The 16863-nt window shown below is 43.8% G+C and overlaps 2 protein-coding genes across 2 annotated transcripts in view; both read right to left on the minus strand.

Moving 5' to 3' along the window:
* The window catches only part of Clgn (calmegin), a 32826-nt gene extending 32152 nt beyond the window's left edge, over nucleotides 1–674 (minus strand). Inside the window, exon 1 of the mRNA XM_057753925.1 lies at nucleotides 607–674. The gene's annotated coding sequence lies outside the window, so the exon portion shown is untranslated. The remainder of the gene's footprint in view (nucleotides 1–606) is intronic.
* Mgat4d (MGAT4 family member D) overlaps nucleotides 663–16863 on the minus strand; it is a 40953-nt gene continuing 24752 nt past the window's right edge. Inside the window, exons 9-11 of the mRNA XM_057753332.1 lie at nucleotides 15889–16019; nucleotides 11231–11338; nucleotides 663–824 (exon numbers count right to left, since the gene is read on the minus strand). Coding sequence (XP_057609315.1) covers nucleotides 663–824; nucleotides 11231–11338; nucleotides 15889–16019 — 401 coding nt within the window. The remainder of the gene's footprint in view (nucleotides 825–11230; nucleotides 11339–15888; nucleotides 16020–16863) is intronic.

The following is a 16863-nucleotide window of genomic DNA, read 5'->3' on the forward strand; positions in this document are numbered from 1 at the left end:
TCTCTGATTGATAGTAAACAGGCATTAGATAATGACTTCAACACACTTAGGCTCTCTCCCCAGGGGCCCACGCTAGGCTCCACCCAAGTGTCTAGGTAGCGGTGAGGACTCTCTGGCCACCTTCACCGGATGGTGGTGGTGTGTGTGTTGCTGGTGGTGGGGTCCTTTTGGCTTCGCAGAGATGGATTGCACAGAAGTGGGTTGCTTATGAGGAGCCCAAGTTGGTTTTGTTTGCATTTTCTAGAAAAGTGCGAAGAACTCTCTTGGGAGCGTGGCCAGGGCTCCGTGGAACGGGGCCACAGTGGCAACCGCTGGGATAACGGACTCCAGGGACTCCAGGCTGAGCAGGGCACCCGGCTTTCCCCCGCGTCGGCGCAGCAGGTGGGGGACCCAAGGGACTCGAAGTGGGGCTCCCTCCACCCAGGGCTGATCTCTGTCGCGGAGGCTGGGAGAGCCCACCTATGACAAGAGCTCGCTGCACCTCCATCCTTGAACTCAACCTCCAACCTCACCTGGCTGCACCCAGTTGAACCTTCTAGTCTCAGAACGGGGTGCGGTCCGGGCATCCGGACCCGATTCCTCACCCCGGCCCCGCAGATCACACACCTGTCCTGCGGGTTTGTGTCCGGCAGCGGAAGTTCAGGTGTCCAACTGACCGCTACTCAGTCCCCGGCGTCTCCCCAGACCGATCCAGGCGGCAGCCGCCCAGCAGCGACTGCTAACTGCGCATGCGCGAGCGGCAGCTCCGGAGGATGCTGTGGATGCTCCCGTGTGCGAGCCTCCTGCTCAACCGCCGCTAAGGACTCAGCGGCCCGCCGGCGACCCTGGGGAGCAGTGCTCCCAACGTCAGTAGCAGCTCTCTGGAGTTGAAGCTCTGCAGACCTGTTCTACGTGCCGCGCTTTAGTTGGCTCCTAGGTGGATGGGATGGATGAATAGAGGATATAATTTTGTTTTCTTATCCTTTCCTTTCTTTTCTTTTCTTTGTGGTGGTTTTGTTCTGTGTGTGTGTGGCGGGGAGGGGGGTCTTATCTAGTAGTCCAGGCTGGTCTCAAACTAGTTGTGTAGCCAACGCTGATCTAAAATTTCAGACTCTCTTTCCTCTACTTTCTGACTTTTGGAACACTGTACTGCTGGGGGGAAGTCCGGTTGGTGTGTGCTAGGCAAGCTCTGTATCAGTTGAGCCACGTCCCTTGCTCCCTGAATTTTATCTCAATCACGGTTTTAGAAGATTGTCAAGACAGGCGTACCAAATTTCATACGGTCGATTTTTTTCCTATATTTCTGTATTTTAAAAGCTGAGTGCTCATGATTGCCGCTCAGGAAACTTCCGATTTCACATGTGTCCCGACATGTTAAATGTTAACCTTATAAATTATATATTTTCATTCTGGCAATATTAATAATTTCCAGAGACACTTAGTTGACTTTATTTTGTACATTCCTCGAAGGTGTTACCTGCTTTCTTTCCCTTCTGTGTGCTTCCAGTTCTGTGTATTGTTTGTATCTAGTATTAATTTGTGTGACCAGGCTTAGAGTCTGTGCAAATGTCCTCTTTTCTGTCCATCTGTGCTCAGCCTGCCCCCTTGATTTAGGATGTGTCAATCATTTTTGCTGTGGTTTCAATACAGTAACTTTAACCCATTTTCATTCTTTATTAGGCACAAGAAACATAATTTTTAAAAATGTATACATCTCCAGTCATGATTCCATCCTCTCTCAGCATGGCTTCGTGGATTCTGAGTTTATCGTATCACCTATCACCTTGCTCAGTTACTGCAGCACCCAAATTGCCCTAGGTATAACGGGAGGAGGTGTCTTCAAGTCACTTCTGGTGGTCTTTGTACACCATCCTATTTTTAATTGGTTCTTTGGATTTGTTTTGTATATACTTTGCCAGCTTTGAACGCATGCAAGCAAACACCCAAGGAACATAACAAATAAGGAAAAAAATTAGTTTGCAAAAGCTTTCTTGATCCCATCCTAGCAACCACAGACTTCTTGTGGAATCTGGTAGAAATGGAGCTTAAACAATGTTTGTTTTTTTTTTGTCTTTTTTGGCTCCCCTCCAACCAGCATGACTGAGATTCATCTGCACGTCTGGACGTCTGGACGCACTGTTTGCACCTCCTTACTGTTGTGTGGCTCCCATTGTACTGATGCATTCCTTTTTTTTGTTTGTTTGTTTTTGTTTTTCGAGACAGGGTTTCTCTGTGGTTTTGGAGCCTGTCCTGGAACTAGCTCTTGTAGACCAGGCTGGTCTCGAACTCACAGAGATCCGCCTGCCTCTGCCTCCCAAGTGCTGGGATTAAAGGCATGTGCCACCACCGCCCGGATGCATTCCTAGACAAGTCTCCTCTTCAGGAGCGGGGAGCAGAATGGGTGAGATGCCTGGGGTATCTGCTTAGGAAAATGCTTAGCTGCTTGTTACAATGTGGCCGTGGGATCTTCAGTTCCTACTGGCAATATGCAAGAGTCCTTGTTGTGCCACCACTGTTGAGCATGGCCATTCTTTAATCGGAGCCTTTTGGGTCAACAAACATATGGCGTGGCTGTTTAAGCACTATGTAGCCGTCTCATGTCGCTCTAAATCTGAATCTGTTCTGTCGGCTGAGTTGTCCTTTATTCTCACAAGCAGTGTAGGGAAGGACGTGCGTGTCAAGGTACCCAGCAACATCACCTTTTCTTTTCCTGCAGGGTCGTGAACTTTCTATGAGGCTCTGCCCCTGAGTTCCATCTCCAGTCCCTTTATATTTGTATGGAATATATGTTAAAGTTTTTTCAAATATCTTTCAAGTTTCTATGAAAGTAATAAAATGATCTTTTACAGACCTATTTATTCGATGGAATAACAAGTTTTCCAATAGGTTCCTAAGGTTCATATACCCTGGATATCAATACCGGGACGCGATGTGCCATGGTTTTGGAGTGCATGGACAGCTGATACTGCACTGATGAATTCTGGAGCAGTTAGTATTTGCTGCTATGTAGTGTGCGTGAGATCACGATCCAGATTAGATATTACATTTACACCATTAAAGAATTTGGAAATTTGCTGTGATCTGAAACAATTCAGAAATAGTGGACTCTAACTACTTGGGTTTTTAAAACTGCCTTCCCTGTGGAGATCCTTGGATTCAATATTCAGTTTCAGGAAATATATATTGAGCTGAATCCTCTTACATAATCATGTGATCACGGGGGTTGGTGATGCTTCGTGCTTTTTACGATTTCCATCAATTCTTCCCGTTTTCCCATGGAAACTGTCCGGCTTAAGCCATATGTCTGGCACCTATTTTGATGAACTATCTTTTTTTTTTTTTTAAAAAAAATTAGACATTTTATCTGGGATTATAGAGAAATATATAATAAAACAACTCATACAAATGACTTCATGATTAGATGGCAGAAGTATCTACTAGAATCCACAAAGCATCTATAAGTGGATGCCAATGGTGCTTTTTAAATATTTCAAAAACAAAAATCATCTTCTCAGGAAAAATAGCTGTCCAGATTTGAACCCCCATTATTTGCTCAGACCTGTCATAGTTCTGTCACAGAGTGGGAGGTGTTTAAGTTCATAACCTCACGACAGCTTTCCACACCTGTGGTAGCAGCAGGTGTCTGTTGGCGTACAAAAGAGTCCACAGTAGCCCAGAATGGAGGATAACAAAGGTTTATTTATCTGGGGATAAACTCACAGGAAGAGAAGCGATCCCCAGTCCTCTGCGTGCACTGGGAACTGGAACCAAGAGCAGCCAAGAGGCCCGCACATGCTTTTCACCTGCATTTATAATACATGGGACCACACCCAATGTGGGCTGGTATTTTAAAGGCCACATTGGCTGAAGGATCTCTGTCTCCTCTACCCAAGAATAAAGAGACATTTACCATCACTATTAATATGCAAATATTGCTACATTGCTAGGTACTAGACTCTGCTAAAACCTAAATCTGGAATGTTCCCCTAAAGGTCCACATGCTGCAGGTGTGTGAGGGGGTCCCTGCAGGTGTCAGACAGGAAAGCAAGTCACACAAAGAAATGAAATGCAAACCCGGTGTGGATTGACTTCGTCAGCCTGGATCAGACTTTGGGGAGTCTAATCCAGGCATTTCATTTGTAGGCATATTTGAACAGAATAGAATTTGGAAAAGGGTCTCTAGGCAACAATATATTCCTATAATCATTCCAATTTAGGTGTTCAATAAAACAAGCAAGCATAAGAGAACTATAATAGCTAACAGAGGACCAAGGAAAGGGGACAGTCGTCCTCAACCACCCATCTCTTCACTTCTGCTAATATTTTTGCTGTGAGCAAAATGGGTATGGCAGGGCCTGTTCCACATAAACCTTTAAACAATCCTTAGGATGGCAAAGCAGTATCGTGTCTCCGACCACAGGCGTGTCCTTTATCCCTGTTAACAAAAGGCATGTGGATTCTGCATGGACAACAACATGCAACAGTCATTAAACGCAACAGTATCATTTTGGGGTTAACTGCTGTTTCCCCCAACGTCTCCCCAAGTTACCCTCCCTCTTGGGACACCTCATTTTGTTGGAATTGTCTTATAATTCTCTTTTGCTTGCCTACAGCAATTAGACAAGCCATGGAGACAATGTATTCTGCCATGACCTTTATTATGGCCGCTGATTTTTCTTTAGAATCTTAGAATGGAGGTGATGTGGAGGGCATAAGGGTTTTGTCCTTACAGAGAAGCACTCAGAGGGAAGAGTCTGGAATAATCATTCTGGGGAAATTTGGGTTAGTTAGGTCAGTCCCTTCAGACAGGAAAGTTGTCACCAGGTGGTTAACAGCCTCCATGCTAAACTTTCTGGATGGAATGCAGGTATTTGATTTTATCATTTTATCTCCTGCACCGAGGAAACATTCCTGGTTCTCTCGGTTCTTTTCTGTGAGTACAAGGTCTTTGTGCCCTTTACCAGTGTGGAACCAAGCTCTGTGTATGGAAGATGGTGGACTTGGGACAGTGGGAATCTTCAGATCACTGGGCACCTGCCTGCAAAGGAGACATTGCGGCCCTTTCTCTTCCTTTCTTTCTTCCTGGCCCTGAGTGGATGAGCTCTGCTCTGCTCTGATTGAATGAGATCTGCTCTGCTCTGATTGGATGAGCTCTGCTCTGTACAGTGATGGCACAATAGTGCCAGACAGCCATGGACGAGAAGCTCCACAGCTGAGTCACAATAGCCGCACTGTGAATTGATCGCCTTAGGTATTTGTGGCAGGGATGGAAAGCTGACCATCGTGGTCAGTAGCAAAAAGAGCAGCTGATGACTTTTTAATATCAATACAGAGAGAATGGTTAATACTCCCATAGTCTGCAGAGCTTAAGGAAGAATGTTCACTAAGAACCCCGCAAATCTGGTTTCTGCAGACCTGCTGCAATACTCAGTCCTACATATGTGCCTTGCAGAGGTGATTTTAATAACACAGACTCAACATTATTGCTGTAAAGCAAATGCCCAAGACACCAATGAAGCAATACTCGGTCTTTTATCCCCTCAAATCGGCACTGGTTCTTTAAGTCTCTTTCCTGATACACCTTGAGTCTGAGATCCTGAGTGGTGAGCCAGGTCCATGACTCACCCCGGCCCATTGTGAGCAGCAGAGATGGGCGAGAGTGGACACGGAGGGCACCCCTCCTCAGTACATCAGGAAAGGTTCCTAGAGATGCTGTGTGCCAGCTCCCAAAATGGAAAATCAGTTAAGAACTGGGTAACGGTTCCTTGTTTGTCTGTCTGTTTTCCATTTCCTTCCTATATCCTTCTGGCTCTTGCATATTCCCAGAGTCCAGTCGTGGTTCAAATGGCCCTTTGAGCATCAGGGTGTCTGCCTTCAGTGCCTACACTCTGAAAGGTCCTAACCTGCCAGTCTTTCTGCTGCAGGCCTGGATGACTGGTTTACAGGACCATGTATGCACGCAGTGTTTGAGGAGCTGCCTCTTGAGAAGAACCGCGCCTGGAGGGTCCTTCGGCTTTTCATATTTGCTTGGCATAGGTGTGGGGAGACGATTTGGATCCTAATGTATCATATGCATTTGTGACTATTAAGTAAAATATTAAGTGAAATAAAATTTACCAAAAGGCAAAATTTTAAGTTAAGGTTGAACTCTGTAGAAGCTATCTGTGCCTGCTGTTCTTCTCGAAGGAGAGGAGGAAATGAACGCCACGGTTCACCTTCTGCAGTCCTAGAACTTGTCATGTGTCACAGGTCATGCTGAGCCTCCACACGAATGCACATACGTGAGCAAGCACGCCTGCACATTCTCAAGCACTGCCCACACAAGGGCATGCACACATACCTGGTTATAGTATATACACACAAAATTAAGCCGTAACATTTGGTAAAAGTATAAGAAAAAGAATTATCTCTTACTGCTTAAAATATATAAGGTAAATGGAATATTTTACTATTGAATAACTGCCTTAAGAGATGCCTATAAGAAACGGATGGACACAAAATTTGTTGGGGCTATAAAGACTTAAATAGCAGCGAACTCTGTTTCCAACAATTCAGAATACTTTTAAAATGGATTCTTAATTTACAAAATGAACATCTACAAAAACAAGTGAATGCAACATTGGGAAAAGCACATGCAGGGACCACGTATTCTTGTCTAAGCTATGGAACACTCGAATTCACAAGAGGTCTCAGATAGTATCACATGGAAAAACTCCTCACAACAGCGATGCAATCAGAGACCAATAAAGAAAAGATGGAAAGATAACTTCTTCTCCAAATAAACACTTCCAAACAATTCATGGATTCAACTGAGACATTTTTAGAAATGAATGACTATCAGAAATATGTCACATAGCAAGGTATCTGATGATTGAGGCACACGGCACTTGGGGGCGGGTTTCTAGCTGAAACGTCTTTATTAAAAGGCAGCTATAAGACACGGTGGCACTAGCAAACCAGACTGGATCTATGCTTCCTATTTCTTTGGATATCTTTACAAAATGATCACAACACACAGCTCAGTTCCCACAGAGACTGCCCATGGCCATTGCACACTTCTGAGCTGTTAGCTCTGTCTGTGTGATGTTCTTGATGGCCTTGCTGTTTCCGTCATAAAACGTACTTCTAACAGGCTAGTAATGTCTCTAATTGTACCGGTTTAAAATTCAACTCTTTAAGCTAAAAATATCCCTGGGGAAAGCTCTATTTTTGTCGTGACATGAGAAGTCATGTAATGCCTTCAAGTACTGTGTTCACGGCATTTTCCTTTTCTAGATAATTTATCCCCTTCTTCTGGTTTCTGAAAGATATCATTCGAAACTGGCGTATCAGAGGGTCAGGTATGGCATAGCTTCTTCTTGTATGTTTATTATCTTCAATATTCCTGAAATAAAAAAGAAACCTGTAACACCCAGAAAGAACTTTTTAATTAGTAAGGCTATAGTCATGTCTGCAGTAATTTCCTGATATTACTCAATTTTCATCTTCACCTTGATATTATCACACTACCTCCTTGAAGCAGAACACATAACTTGGCACCAACAAAATCTCTAAGTCTCTAAGTCATCACTTGCATTATTGGTCATGTTACCTCCTTCATCTCCAGGGCTCCGGGGAAAGCAGCGTTTACATAAATGATCATTGCAGCCACAGGAAAGGCACTTTGTATATATCACTGAACTAGGAAAGAGACCATGAAAAGGACAGGAGAGATTGGGGAAGAGAGAATAGACTGTGAATGCAGGTGACATCAAAGCAAGAGAGGGGACAGGGAGAAACAGGGAAGGAGAAACAGGAGGACCAAGGCAGGAGTTGGGGGGGAGATGGGAAGGGAAACAAAGGCAATAAAATATGCATAAAGATGCCAAAATAATCCCATTCGTATGCTAACTGAAAATCCCCTCAAGAGAAAAAAGTAGGAAAATCACATTTGAAAAATAACTTAAAATGTAAATGTATCTGTAGAAGTGTAGGGTAATAATTTATGAAATTCCTAGATTGAATATAAAATTTAATGAAGCACAGAAATTTAGGTATTTCAGTTCACATGAAAATAGTTTTGAATTTTGTGCAATAGTAGCAAAAACAGCTTGTGGGCCAGAAAATTGGGGGAAAATGATTTTTCTACCCTCACATTTTAAGGGAAAATTGTCATACATATCTTTACATATAAAAGAAAAAGAAAAGCATGACAGTGTTGAAGAAAAGACAAAAAAAATGTACTTGGTTCTTTAATAAAAGTCAAGGGCAGAGTCTTAAATAATTATTACCGAATGCATTTTCATCCTTTCCCTCTATTACTTGCTGCCTGCCAGCTGCAGCCACAGTAATGCATGCAGCAAGGCCTGCAACAGTGCACGCAGCAGGGCACACAGTACATCTGTTTGAAAAAGCTAATTGTTGGTGATGCTCACCAGCAATCCCAGCACTCTGGAGACGAGAGAGAGGGATTGGAATTGAGGCTAGGCTAGGCTACATCGTGAGACCTTATCGCAAACAGCAGAAAAAAAAAATCATTGCTTAACTGAAGTTCAAAGTCAGTGGAGCGGTGTGCAGCTCACTGTGAAGAACGAGGAGGTCTTCACACAAACACAGCATTAACAACTGTAGAAAAGCACACGCCTGTCAGCCAAAGGCACACTCCCTGTTGAGCATGTTGCAGTAATTTTAAGAAATTGCCATTCCATTAACACAAAAAGAAAAGTTTTTGTTATAAACATATTGTAGAACATTTATTGAATTTGAAGGTCTAGCCAAATTTCAAACAGTTGTAAAGCTAAGATTCATCATTAAGAGGATATGATAACTTTTTGTGCCATGAGTTAGCGAGCAGAGACGAAATGATTTCTTAGCAAACCTACAGTGTGGCTCTACTGTGTGCTTAAACGTTCTGTGGCCCGGGAGCTAACTTCGTATACGCAGTTTTGAAACGCATCCGTAGTAAGCATCAAGGGAACACTAGTAATAACTTTGAACCCATAAAAGGTGTAAGATTTTTCTATGATGAGATCAACAGCCACCTGGTAACCTTGCAGACAGATCAAATGTGTATACTCACTTTGCTACTGAAGGCTTAATTTAAAATGGTATAACGTAATCGCTTATCCAGTATAATCTGAGAAAATCGAATTCTTGCCGTGCCTTTTCCCCAAAAATGAGTCTGGTAATTTTTAAAGAAATTGTGTGATTTCGGAAAATCCTAGTAGAAAATATCCTGTTAGAAATGCAAAAATTAATACATTCAATTTGGTAGAGGGCTAAATTGTTGCTTATGACTATCTTACATGCTGTGAAGGGGAGGGTGGAAAACACCAAGATTATGATATCTAAATATAAGATATTATATACTCACTCATTTTAATCCATCATGACTTACCAAGGTTAGATTAAAATATCACTTCTTTTCTTCCTTCCTTCCTTCCTTCCTTCCTTCCTTCCTTCCTTCCTTCCTTCCTTCCTTGTCCTTTCTTTTTCCTCCTCCTCCTCCTCCTCCTCCTCCTCCTCCTCCTCCTCCTCTCTTCTTCTTCTTCTTCTTCTTCTTCTTCTTCTTCTTCTTCTTCTTCTTCTTCTTCTTCTTCTTCTTCTTCTTCTTCTTCTTCTTCCTCCTCCTCCTCCTCCTCCTCCTCCTCCTCCTCCTCCTCCTCCTCCTCCTCCTCCTCCTCCTCCTCCTCCTTCTTCTTCTTCTTCTTCTTCTTCTTCTTTTCTAAGACAGGGTTTCTCTGTGCAGCCCTGACTGTCCTAGAATTCACTCTGTAGACCAGGATGGTGATCAACTCAGAGATTCACCTGCCTCTGCTGGGATTAAAGGTGTGTACCACCACTGTTCAACTAGATTAAAATGTTTTACCAGACAAAATACATAATGTGAGAAAAGAATCCTGTTACAACCTCACCCAAAATGAGATTGTGGAGACAGGTTTCCTGTGCGCCTGCCGCTTCCCTTCAGGCATTTGATGGTGTTTCAGTGGTAACACGTGGTAAGGAGTCTTCTGGATGATTTAAATTCTTGGTTTTACAGATGGAGGAAGCAGAGTGTGGGGCCCCCCAGGATCACACTCCATAGTCACCATGACTAACCTCATACTATTTAAAACCTCAACCTGACCTGTTGGTTTCTTCTAGCCATCTAGATGCTACTATAGTTTGGGTAAACGCCCCAAAGGTGCATGTGTGTGTTGGGGATCTCCAGCTCAGGCCCCTTTCCAAACCCAGCCCCCACGTTGGCCTGGGAACTCAACCCCACTCCTCCCATTCCAAACCCCACCCTCTCAGAAAGCTGCGAAGGGTTGGTTCCTCCCCTGAGCTACTCAAGACCATGCCTATAGGGTGTTTCTCTCCTGCTTCCTTTCTCTGGGAGTCACCTGGGAGTTGCTTTGCTCTGATTAAACCTGGTATTATTAGTTCAGCTTGATTTGACTTACTGCATCGGCAGAGAAACCCACTACGAGGGATTTCAAAACACTTGTCGGTGTGAAGCTTTGGTCACCGGGCTCTGGCAGCTAGAGTGGTGAAACCTTTAAGAGATGGAACCCCAGGGGAAGAATTTGGGCTCCTGGGAGTGTGTACTTGTGACACAGACCCTTCCTTCTGTGCTCAAATCCTCTGCCCTGTATTTGCACCATGGACCCAAAGCAAGAGGGTTGAGCAAGCCTGGACTGACCCCCCTGGAACTGTGAGCCAAGACAAACCTTACCCTGGGGTTAAGTTGGTTGTTTCAGGTATCCTGTCACAGCGACAACAACACTGCTTCCAAAACTGGGGTAAATGTAAGAATTACGAAAAATACACGATGCTGGGTTTTTTTTCGTCAGGTCAATAGTTATTTAAATATACATATTGATTACATTTACAAGGGTTTCCATTTCTGAAATAGTCTTGCTAATAATGTTTACTTTTAGATTAAAATAGTGACAGCTACTGTGTTGTTGTTGCTGTTTTTACTCAGGTAGATGACTTGGGTTCTTGGAAGACAGCTCTATAAGCGTCACGGTGACAGGCAGGCTATCACAGCCGTGACCTCCCCCTTTCTAAAGGCTTCTAAGTTCATCGAGGCTAGGTTTCTCAAGTTCCATCTCAGAATCATTTTTAAGAATTTATTTATTTATTTTGTGTACATTGGCGTGTTGCCTGCGTGTATGCCTGTGTGAGGGTGTCAGATCCCCTGGAGCAGGAGATACAGATAGTTGTGAGCTGTCATGTGGGTGCTGGGAATCAAACCCGGATCCTCTGGTAGAACAGCCAGTGCACTTACCTTGAGGTGCTGTTTTCGTCCAGGAAATGACGAGTGAATGCCCACGTGCTGGAACAGAGACGGTCTGTACTGGACTCGAACTTCCTTCCTGCGCTGCATGCAGCTCCTCTGGGGAAAGGGCAAGCGGCCATCTTCACACAGACCCCAGTACTGCTTTCTACCACATTTACTACCCATAGGATCTTTTTAGATTAGTTTTGTTCAGAGTTCTAGATTAATATTTAAAATTTGGCACAAAATATCCCATTCTTGGGAGTTCCTACATAGGAATAGCCTAGCACAAGAGAAGGATATAGAAAAGCCTCGTGGCGGTGTGCGGTTTCACGACCTCCCGCAAAGCCAAGCTGTGTTCTACCAGTTTGCGTTGCCTCTTTCTCTCTCTTTTTAAAGTAGATTTATTTATTTATTTCTTTGGTTGTAGTTGTGGTTTGATTTTTTGAGATAGGATCTCAGTGCTCTGTAGCCCAGGTTGTCCACAATGACACTGAGGTCAAGACAGTCTTCCTAACGCTGCCTACTGAGTGCGGGGATGGCAGGTGCTGGCCACACAACAAGCTCTGCTCTCTTTTCAATAGCGTAAGTGATTTGAGAGGAGAGGATGCTTTCCTGTCTACACAACTCTGTCAGAGTACATGATCACACTTTTGTCTTTCTGTATTCATTAATTCTGCGTCCAACCAGATCCTCTAAAATCTCTTCTGAAGTGGAAAAAGAATTTGAGCGCAGTACAAAGTCTACACGATAGAGAACCATTTAAATGATCGCCATGAAAATACAGAATGGGAGACCAGGTCACCACTGCTGTTCAGAACAGACCAGAACTAAGGTGTGGCCCAGAGGTGGAAGACTGGGCTAGCCTGTGCCATCCCAGCATCCTAACAGCAAAGCAAACATTCCAAATGATCCTGACCACTATTTGAGAATCATTTATTATCATTTAAGTTCAGAAAAGTAAGCCTCAAATTTTCACTTACAAAAGGTTAAAAATAACCAGGGAATTTATTTGAATATGTTTCTGCCCAACTGTAACGTGTAAGAAAATATTTTATTAAGGAATCTTATAATAACAGAAAAACAATTTAGTGATTCTGTTACTTCATTCTGAAACTAAATTAACATGGAATAAAATGCTCAAATAGTTAAATATGTCAATAAATATGTAATGTTTGACATAGTCTTAGAAATTTTCCAGTAGAGCCACAGTGGTGGAGCACACCTTTAATCCTAGTACTTAGGAGGCAAAGGCAGGCGGATCTCCTTGAGTTCGAGGCCAGCCTGGTTTACAGAGCTAGTTCCAGGACAGCTAAAAAACCCTGTCTCGAAAAGCAAAACAAAACAAAACAACCCCCCCCAAAAAACAAAAAACAAAACAAAACAAAAATAAAAACCACCAAAAAAAAAAAAAGAAAGAAAAGAAATTTTCCAGTACGAAAGCGATGTGGTGTGCCAGCCTTCCCCCTCCCCAAACCCTCCATCCCCCCCCTTCCCCGCACAGCCTGCTGATAAGTCTGTCTGAATCTGTTATACAGGTAGTAAGAGAGATTAAATGCCATGTTAATTCGGGCTTGTCCGTGTTTTCAAAGATTTTTGTTTTACATGTCTGTTTTAGATCATGTGCACCCGGCCCACAGAGCCAGAAGAGGACCCTGGATCCCTCGACCCTTAGTGACAAGCCTTGTGAGCCACGTGGGCCCTGGGAACCAAACCAGGGTCCTTTGCAAGAACAAGTGCTCTTAACCCCGACATCCTCTGCCATTGCTCTGGAGCCCCAAACCTTTTTAAAAATGAGACTTTTTAAAAACTGTTACTATGTTTTACGAATCCTTTACATGTTGTAGGACCCAGCCATGACAAGCTCAACAGAGGCTTGGGTCTCAGTAGTTTCCCTAAGGCAATACCTGATTATAAGAAAGACCACAAACTGAGACTACCCAGGCAGCACTCAGGAACAGACCGTCCAAAGGAAATTCCTAACCTTCTAACCGCAGTAGATAGGGTCACCTGCCAGCACACACCCTGCTAAGGTAACTTTTCTGGGTTTTGCCTTCAAGTAATGCCCTCTAGAAGGGCGGGGGACTGCCTTTTGCTACTGTGCTGACGAGGAGGTCCCTACCAGCTTGTAACATGCACACAATACACCTTGCTTTGGCATTTTGGTGAGTTGGTCTCTCTGGTGGTCTTTTGGGGTCCCCAGGGACTGAGCATAACAATTGTGATCTAAAGCGAGGCTTTCTGGCTTACAGATCCGATCCTCCTGCCCCAAACCATGTCCTCCTCAGGAGGGTTTCTTTCACTCCACAGGTGTGTCTGCCTTTGCTGGAGCCCAAGCTCTGCTCTATTCCATTTCTCTGATTTTTGCACCTTCACTGACCTTAGCATGTGGCTGTGGCTTCGTTCCTTAAGACTGCTGTTTGGTTGGTTGGGAATTTTGGGGTTTTGTTGTGCTGTGTGGCAAGGTTGGTAAGAACCTAGGGAGTTATACATGCTAAGCAAGTGCTCCATCTTTGAGCTTTTTTTGCCAGACCTTCCTTAAAAATTTAAATGCATAGATTATATTGTATGTAATTTTAATTTTCATTCCATTTAAATTAAGTTTTAATTCATCATTTTGTTTTAGTTCGCTGTGCTTAGTTGGGGACTTTTGTAGCTATGTTCACGTGAAATTTACCTTCTGTGTGTGTGTGTGTGTGTGTGTAGCTCGGGTAGATCTCAACCTCATTCTGCAGCCCAGGTTTGTCTCTGAGTCATGACCCTTGACCCTCCAAGTGCTGACCTGGGTTTCCTTCTTGTATCCCCTTTCATGTCAGGCTCATGCTGGAACTGCCTCCTCTTGTTCAGTTTTTAAAAATTCTGGGTGGGGCTGAGGTGAGTGCTTGCTGAGCACAGGGAAGACCCTGGCTCCAGTACTTAGCACAGCATTTGAAAAGTCTCAGGTGCTGCGGGATGGACAAATTACCGTGCAGATGTGGTGAAGAACCACGCCACACATAACCAATCTCCAAAACAGCACAGAAATAGCAAACAATAGGAATCGAAACCTAGGCCACAAAAACAGGAATCCCTTGGGAGTTTCTGAGGAGAATGTGCTTTGCCAAGAAGCAGGGAAGAAAAGCCTGAAGGAGGGGCAGGATAACAACGCAAAGGCAGTCAGTGCGTGTGAGGAGCCATCAAGGCCCTGGGAAGTCCAAGCCAACCAGTGAAGCCCAAGATGCTGAAGGGCCCCAGCACAAACTCAGCCATCTTGCCTCCTTCACTCAGCCCAAGCCTGGGAAGCAGATTTCAGGCCAAGGGTTTCAGGCTCTGACACTAAAGCCCAAGACTCGAAACCAAGGGCGAGGCTGCAGCTCCAGCTCAGGCTCCCAAGGTGCCCGGAGTCCTAGGAAGGTCCCACAGGAAAGGCTTCTGTGTGACACCGTGAAGACGGATGGATGGGTGTGACACACCTACACACCACAGATGGCCAGGGCGCTACGGTGTTTTTACAAGTAAGCCTGAGGCAAAAATCTGTTTTTAAAAAGGTAGAAAAATGTAACCTCATCTGATTGCTATTATTTGTTCTTTAATAGAACAATAATATTATGAGTTCTTTAGCTAGAACTCACTTTCAAAACCACCAGGACTTGGACATTTCCTTCTCAGAGGGCTTTATTTATTTACTGAATTTCTGTCTTACATGTAGGCTTATTCAGGTCCTCTGCTCCATCACGGATGAGTTTGGCAGTGCGAGAGGCTTGCTAAGCAGCCCTTTCCTTTCTAAGTTGAGGTTTAGCATTCATTTTCCTATTAAGGCTTGCGAATTCTGTCACCATATTTTCTCAATCCAAGGCTGGTGCCTTTGTCTTCCTTTTCAGTTTATCGGAGTGTTTAGTAACTTATTAAGATCAGTTCACTTTTCAACCCACTGTCTGGCTGTCCCCAGTGGGACATCTGTGGAACCACCTGGGCATGTGACTAGCTGGAGCACATTCCGGCTCTGTTTTCTACTGGTCTGAGGTCTACTATAGCACCTGTGCGGGTACTACCCCGACTTTGCTGGAGGGCTTGCACTATGCCTAGTCTACTTTTTCCAGCCTATGACTTTAAATCTGCACCCTACACTTGGACTGAACACACACACACACACACACACACACCACTAGCTGCAACTTTAAAAAAAAAATTCTGATAATCTGTGCAGTTAGACAATTTACACTTAACACAAACATTGAAATGCTTGCATATATGTCTTATTATTTTTCCGTTTGTTTACCTCTGTTTTTTTTTTTTTGCTGTTGTTTTAGGGACTTCTTTTTTGTTGGTATTGCTGTTTTGTCCATATTGTGACTTTTTTTAGCATTATTGCGGATCTTCATTATTTCATTTAATATTATGGAGATGCCAGCAAAAGTTAGGATACAGAAACTTAAAGCTCTGTTATACGCATATCATTATTTTTTGGTAATAAAAATATTGCAGTGATTGTGTAACATGCTGGTATTTTCTCAGTCTGTTTGACATTTCTTTAGGAACGCTCGAGCAGGGTCTGCCCAGTTCAGTGGCACACCCTCACGGGGACACTCGAGCAGGGTCTCCCCAGTGGCACAGTCTCATGGGGAGGGGGACAATCACACAATGCTCTCCCCAGTGGAACACCCTCACCGGGGGAGGAAGACACTCACAATATGCTCTCCCCAGTGGCACATTTTCACCAGGAAGATGTCATCTAAAAGCATGTCTATGGGCTTCACTTTGTAGAACATCAAGAAAAAATGGACAAAGTCAAGCAGGTCCTTTGAATGAAAGAGTTTTCCTGTGGAGAAAAAACCAAACTCGTGGAACATGTGTGTGGCATGAGCAAAGGAATAAGCGTTTTGAGAACACGGCTACCCTCTTGTTTAGCAAGGACCTTTAACACATCACTGCGGGTGAGAGACAGCAATGCAAAGCGTCACGTCTGCTTCAGAATGTGTTAACCATTAGCAGTTCCAAAGGGACAACTTTCCATCCAGCTGCCCTCAGGAAGCCCACTTTGACCTCACACAGACCGTGTGTCTCAGTCACAGGAAAGGTGACACGCTGGCAAGTGTGAGAGAAAGCCACCATCTCTCTCAGAGTGCTTCCCCTGGCCCTGCTAGCGCTCAACGAACCCACCACAGAGCAACCTTTAGTCCTAATTTTTTACTAAAATATTCTATATTTCAAAATTTGATAATTGTTTAATCAGGCAATTATAAGACAGAATACTATTTTAGATTTATCTTAGAGATATACTGTATTTTAAAAATATGATTGATTAGGCCTAGTTAGTGTTTTCTCTCTAAGAGGCAGAGTCCTGAATTTAAAAGTGGAAGCTGGCGGAAAGATTCAGCTGGCTTCTCCATCTAGTATTTGCTTTGAATTTCGAAGCCATGTGGGTCACTTAATATGAAATGTACAATTGTATTTTAGCTGTTTGCTGGTGTTGAGTTGAATGATGAAAATGGTCATTTTATGTCTTCTTCTGTTACCAGCAAGCTGCAAAGTCCTACTTAGTATGATTGTGTTTCTGACCCTAGAGTAGCCATGGGAAGTGAAGCTGAAATACATCCTTAGCTTCACAGAGATCAGTGCTTCTTGTTCAGTGTGCTCTCACAGTGGTGAGAGTGTAGATGCTC

This window comes from Chionomys nivalis, chromosome 21 (assembly GCF_950005125.1).
Source record: "Chionomys nivalis chromosome 21, mChiNiv1.1, whole genome shotgun sequence".
NCBI classification, from domain to species: domain Eukaryota; kingdom Metazoa; phylum Chordata; class Mammalia; order Rodentia; family Cricetidae; genus Chionomys; species Chionomys nivalis.